This window comes from Sesamum indicum, linkage group LG8 (genome assembly GCF_000512975.1).
Source record: "Sesamum indicum cultivar Zhongzhi No. 13 linkage group LG8, S_indicum_v1.0, whole genome shotgun sequence".
NCBI classification, from domain to species: domain Eukaryota; kingdom Viridiplantae; phylum Streptophyta; class Magnoliopsida; order Lamiales; family Pedaliaceae; genus Sesamum; species Sesamum indicum.
In genome coordinates this window covers 5,877,234-5,884,191 of record NC_026152.1, presented here as the reverse complement: position 1 = coordinate 5,884,191, position 6,958 = coordinate 5,877,234, and the positions used below count along the sequence as shown (strand labels likewise).

The 6,958-nt window shown below is 38.8% G+C and overlaps 1 protein-coding gene and 1 pseudogene across 1 annotated transcript; one reads left to right on the top strand and one right to left on the bottom strand.

Annotated features, from left to right (window-relative positions):
• LOC110012417 lies at window positions 2,688-3,134 on the bottom strand. The gene has a single exon (XM_020696012.1). The coding sequence runs from the start codon at window positions 3,132-3,134 to the stop codon at window positions 2,688-2,690; it is 447 nt and encodes a 148-aa protein (XP_020551671.1).
• On the top strand, window positions 3,862-5,182 carry LOC105167803 (annotated as a pseudogene).

Here is a 6,958-nt window from a genome sequence, read left to right as displayed (position 1 = left end):
TTTAAGGAAGAGGCAATGATCATGAGGGCATTGCGAGTAACCGAAAGCTTGTAGCCGCGTGGTAAGCTCAATGTTCCATTGACGCGATGCTTGCTTTAAGCCATAAAGAGAACGATGCAGTCGACAAATGAGATTAGGAACAACCATCTTATATCCCTGAGGAGGCATCATGAACACCTTTTCATCAAGATGTCCGTGCAAGAACGCATTGTTTACACCTAATTTCCATAAGGGCCAGCCTTTGTGCACTGCTACTGCTAGAAAAATGCGAACTGTCACCACCTTGGCCACCGGGGAAAAACTATCGAAGTAGTCCACGCCTTCGATCTGGTTATAGCCCTTAGCAACGAGGCGGGCTTTATGTCGTAACACACTACCATCTGGGTGTCGCTTCAGTTTAAACACCCAGCGACAACCAATTGCTTTCTTGCTCGGAGGTCGAGGCACAGGGGTCCAAGTGCTGTTGCGCTCCAGGGCTGCAATCTCCTCATTCATAGCCGCGACCCAATGTTCATCTCTACTGGCATCAGCATATGCCCTAGGTTCCTGAATAGAAGACAAAAGAGCAACAAAACATATATGTGCAGGGTCATAGGAAGAGGGTGACATGTGGGGGATTCAATGTTACAGTGACAAACATAATCTTTTGGCGAAGTGGGTTTATGTATGGTGCGAAGAGAACGCCTTTGTTCAGGAACAGGGAAAGTGGATAAAGGCAGCTCATCGAGAGGGACAGAGGACATTGGTAAAGAATCTTGGGACACTGATGGCGACTGAGCAGAAGGAGGACTTGAAGTCGATGGTGGAGTAGATGTAATGGAGGTAGGGTGAGGAAGAGAGTGATCATCATCATCAAAATAAGAGGGAACGTAATCAGTGGATGGTGGTGAAGCTACAGAGATAGTAGGTTCAAATGGAAAGATATTTTCATGAAAAATGACGTCTCTAGAGTGAAATAGAGTATCAGTATCAAGATCGAAGACCTTGTAACCTTTGTGGTTTTGGCTGTAACCCAAGAATACACATTTGGGGGCAGGAGGGGTGAATTTACATTTAGAGGGTGAAGTGTTTGACGCGAAATAAAGACAACCAAAAACTTTGAGGCTTGAGTAGTTGGGGACTTTGTGGAAGAGGATTTCGTAAGGGGATTTCCAATTCAAGAGACGAGACGACAGTCTATTAATAACATGAGTCGCTGCATGGACTGACTCACCCCAAAACTTAGTTGGAAGATGTGCTTGGAAACTTAAGGCTCGAGCAACAACTAGAATGTGCCTATGTTTCCGCTCGACTACCCTGTTGGACTGAGGTGTGTGGGGACAAGACCTATGATGAATGATACCTAGTGAATGAAATAAGGTTTGACACATGACGTTTGTAAACTCCGTACCATTATCGGATCTCACCATTTTTACCTTACATTCAAACTGTGTCTGGACCATTTTCAAGAACATTTCTAGTGTGTGACTGACTTGAGTTTTGTAACGAAGAAGAAAGGTCTATGTGCCTCGACTGAAATCATCAACAACGATGAGGAAATAGTTACAGCCATTTAGTGTTGGGGTTTTGTATGGCCCCCAAATATCAATGTGTATTAGTTCAAAAATATGTGTAGAATGAATATCAGAAGATTGAAAAGGTAATCTGCACTGTTTCGCAAGGGGACAAGTCATACAAGGTTCAAACATATCAAAAGGTTTTATATCAGGAATGTGTTTCAAAACATGCAAAGAGGGATGTCCTAAACTCCTATGCCACAAGGCATTATTGCAGACAACAGATTCTATAGGTAAAGTGCCTTTAAGAGAACTCAAAGAAGTTAAAGCAGCTGGATGGAATGAGGACTTGTCTAGTATGTAAAGATCTCTGTGAACTTTTCCTACAACTATGATCTTGTCAGTCGCCAGGTCCTGTAAGAGACAATACGAAGGGTAAAATTTCATTGTAATAGAGGAATGCAAGCAAAGCTTCGAAACTGATAACAGATTGTATTGAAAATGAGGCACATATAGGACATCTTTGAGAGTGAGAGTTGATTGTAAAGCAACATTTCCTTTGTGTGTTACAGATTGTGTTGTTCCATCTGGAAGATATATGAGGGTGGATTGAAGGAAGGGTGTAATGGATCGAAAAGCTTGTCTGTTTGCACACATATGGTTTTGTTGGGCCTGTGTCAATTATCCAAGAATCTAAGAGCACATTTTTAACACCAGAAAATGCACAACTTTTACCTGTGAAGTTGTCTAGTTGTGCAAAATTTGCTTGCAAAGGATCCGCAGGGATTTGTTTCTCTGCTTTCACAATTGTATCAGCTCCTGCAACAATGTTTCCTGATTGTTTTCTTTACGAGGTTCGTCCAGCCGCGCATTATATGCCTTTGCAGGTACCTCTTTCTTTCTCCTCTCAATTAGTTCTCTGTACCAGTCCGGAGTTCCGCGAAGTTTGAAACATGTGTCTTTAGTGTGTCCCGTGCGATTACAATTGCTACATTGCAAGCCTCTCTTATCAGTAAAACCTCTTTGCTGTCCAGATTTTGTAGCAAACTCTCGTCTATTCCCCGTTCTTACTTGCATCACAGCACTGTCCAACGAATCTACTCCCTCCAAACTCACTTCTCTCTGGTATTCTACTCTCAAAAGCATGGAGTACGCCTTGTTCACCGTAGGTATTGGGTCCATGACAAGTAACTAATCTCGTAGATGATCAAAATTCTCACTTAATCCCATGAGGAACTGTGTTAATCGAGTGAACGTAGCCTGGTCTGCAGCTGCTCTAAAAGCGCCACAAGTGCACCCACATGTGCATTGAGGATTAGGCATTAACATATCAAGTTCATCCCAGATCAAGCGCAATCGAGAAAAATATTCAACCACTAACTTATTTCCTTGTGTCAACGAGGCAATTTCTCGCTGAAGTTGATAGAGCAAGGGGCCGTTGCATTCTCCATACCGTTCTTCCAAATCTAGCCAAAGCGTCCGTGCCGACTTTGCATACATGAAGCTGCCAACTATTTCTTTTGAAATACAGTTGAGGATCCACGTAGTGACCATACTATCCACGCGTATCCAGTGCTCAAAGAGCGGCTTAGTGACACATGGTTTCACAGATGTGCCGTCGATGAAGCATAGCTTCATCTTTGCTCGCAGGGCTCTCTTTATCGCGTAACTCCAGGTAAGATAATTACTTTTAGTGAGCAATGTGCTCTTACTAAAGTCATTCCAGGGTGATCTGATCCGTGCAGCTGCAACGCTTCAGGTATCTGTTGTCTTCCTCCTTCTCCTATCTCCATTGCTGGTGGTGTTGGATTTCTGTTGTTTCTGCCAAAATCCTCCAATACTCTTGATTGGCTATCGATCTAGCAAAGGTACGGTGTGCCACGGTATGCAGAGACCTTCAAACGAAGGTTGTGATACCATGTAGAAACTCATAACAATCACAAACAATTTCTGTAGACATCTTCAAATGTAAAATTGAAAGGAGAAAAAAATCTGTATATTGAACTCAGAAAAGAAACAGAGCAGTACAGAGCGTATTTATACAGAGAAGATGAACACTAACTGATCTAACAAACAAAACTGTTGCTAACAGAATCAGAAAACTAACTAACAGAAAAGTCGCATTTCTAACTAATAGAAGTGTGCAAATATATATAACAACATAGTTCAAGAGGGTGGAAGCGACGTTGGTGCCTTGCTGTCATCCAGCTCGTCATCTTCAATCTTCAGCTGGATTTTGCTGCTGCTGTTGCTGCTGCGTTGCCCTGAACTCGTAACATATTGCAATATTCTTATGAATTCATTATGCTTAATGTTGCAAGGGAGTATAAATACAGTGATAATATGTTCCATTCTTGTTCGTTAAATGAGTGAGACCCTGTTATAGTATAGTTGTTCCTGGAATTATGGTTTTTTATGAATTTAGTTTTGTTGGATTTCTATACCTGATGCTAATGTGTTTTTGTGGTGTTATAGAACTACAACACTTGAGGAATAGTCTACCAGATTCTGTTGTGGTTCAGCGTATTGAGGAAAGATTGTCTGTTCTAGGAAACTGTATTGCCTGCAATGATCATGTTGCTCTTACACATCCCGATCTGAACAGGGTAAGTATTTCATATGTTTAGATTGTCTACTTTGGTTAATTGGAAACATTGCCCTGAAATGATAGTATGATACCAAACATGTATGAAGTCAAACCTTACACAGTATCAGAGGTTGTCTTCCAAACAAGTTGAATCAACCCTGATTTCTTGTGGCATTATTGATTGGTGAATCTGTTGTGAATTAGTTTTTTTAAAGTTAAAACTACTTCTATTGCAACTACTGTTGTGTGGAAGATATACATAATAATGTTAGTTTGGTTGTCGAAAGACGAGGGAGGATTTCGTACGTCTGTCTTTGACGAGGCTCATTGGGTTGCTGTTCAATTTCTTGCTTTTCACTTTTATATACCTTAAAACCTGCTTCACAAGATTTCTCTAAAATTTCCAAAAGAATTTCATCTGCTGAAGAGAATACAGCCTTTTCGAGTTCCACAGTGGTCTTGTCTAATTAGTCTTCATGAAAGTACATTTGCGTATTGGCTCATCAAAAATTGTGTTGCATATCTTGTCTCATTTGACATCAATACTTATTTATTGCAGTAATTTTAGCCTCGGATATGTTTAATTATAAATGTGAAGTGACCAATCTTCAATATTGTCAGGAAACGGAGGAGATGATTGCTGATATTCTCGGGGTAGAAGTTTTCCGACAGACATATACTTGTGGGGAGCTTTTGTACTTTGTCCAATCGAGGTGGCTTGGTAAGGGCTTATTCTCCGATCAAGTACTTGTTTCTTAATAGAAAATTAGTTGGTTTTGATATCCAATTCGAAAAGGATGGTACTTAAGATCTTAAATCACTCATCATTGACTGTGGAGCAGGTTCACCCTCACACTTCTATAGAGGATCTAGATGTACTTTAACCCTCCTTCAAGTTCCTCTGGTCGCTGGGACTGTCAATCGTGGTAGTGAAGTGAGAGCTGCTGGCTTGACAGTCAACTATTGGACTGTGTTCTGTGGATCAGATACAACTGCTACTGAGTTGTCTGTAATCGAGAGTCTTTTCAAGTTGAGAGAAGCTCAACCTGGTGCTCTTTTCGATGAGATGAGAAAATCATTGATCGAAAGTTATGTATGAGTCCTTAAAATTTATATGATTATAAATAAAAGTCACTTATAATTATTAAATATTATTAAATAAATTAAATTACTATTTAATTTAAATATATTTAAATAAGTTATATTTATTCATAAAATATATTAATGAAATATCAAAACACCTAAAAATTATATCACTTTTAGAGTAAATATTTAAATTAAGATTATCAATATATGTATTTAAACTAAAAAAATTGATAATTTTAAATTTTGGAAAAAATTAAATTAGTTTTACTTAAATTTGAAAAACTTAAAAAATACTTGACGTCTTCTTCTCAGTCGGCTGCCTCGTCGCCTAATGGAGCAGAAGACTGGGCAATGGGCCATGGCGCCCAAAACCTTAACGACAGAGGTCACTTCGCCCCCCTTTTTGGGGCGACATTGTCGTTGCCCCCTTTGTGCATGGGTGATGGCGACGTTGTCCAGACTGTTCTGAGCGCCATTGTCGTCGCCTAATCTGGAGAATGACGGGATGGCCGACCGTCGCCACCTGCATCTATACACATGTATATGTATATGTTATATTTGTATGTATAGTGTACATAATATTATACAAATAGAAATCATGTTTATAATTATATAGTGTAATTTTATTGTATATAATATTATATAAATGAAAAATATATTTTAAATTATTTAAGATGTGAACCATTCAATCTTTTAGCAACTGAAGATCAATCATTATCATAATAAGGATATAATGGGTAATTAAGCATAAAATTTGACACGATTTATCTTATCTAACGGAAGGAGAGAGTGTGCAATATTTTTTAAAATACAGAATTTTTTTGCTTATTTTTTAACACATGAGAGTTTTTAACTAAATTTTTAAAACACGGGTTTTATGTAATTTATCCTTTAAAAAGTTATATAATTTCGTATATATACAGAATTAGAATTGTAGGTGACCTATAATCATTTAATTTACTCACTTGAAGGATATGTAAGAAAACTATGAGAATATTCTAAAATAGAGCAACAAATGAACCAAGAGCTTGATTATTCATTCATCTAATTGAAGGAGTGGCAGCATAAAATATATATACAGCACAGTCTGTTAAGAAGAAGGAAGAAACGAACTTATCCAACCGCTAATGAAAACTAACGGGAATCGCTATTTTAATAGGCGTTTTTCTACTAGAGTAAACCACTACTTAATACAGTCGCTAGGTCATTACACGCAGTAGCAATTCTATTATTAGTTGTAGCCAGGACTTTGTCTTCAGAAGCTCGACAACCTCAGCACCTATCTTCTTTAAGGCTTTGCAGTATCTGCTTTCATTCCAAGTGTGAAGGTGTGTTTGTGTTTTCAACCTCCTCTCAAGCTGAACTTGGGACAAAGTTAATCAAGACCAGTTTGCCAAGCAAGGTATGGAAGAGAGGTCGAGCCAACGGTTTAGTGAAAAAGTCTGCTAATTGTTCCTTTGAAGGAACATAAGAAGGAGCAAAGAATCCAGACTTGTTGTGATCACGCACAAGAGGGAAGAAATAAACTAACTCCTGACAAATTGAGAAGAAGGAGTAAAAAACAATGGATACAAAAAGACGTGAATATAAAAACGTGACTTTATAAGTGTAGGACGTTTTCCTTTACAGCTTCTTCTTCCTCCTTTTTGCGCTGTTTCTTTCTGCAGACAACATCTAGCCATTCTTCACTACTCATGTATTACTCAAACACTTTAAACTTCAGCAGCCCCTTTGCAAGCTGGAATTGCATCCTTGGTGATCAATCCTACCTTGGAATATAAACGGGAGA

Excerpts from the sequence above, each read along its gene's own strand:
- LOC110012417 (XM_020696012.1), bottom strand. The coding sequence starts at position 3,134 with ATGAAGCTATGCTTCATCGACGGCACATCTGTGAAACCATGTGTCACT.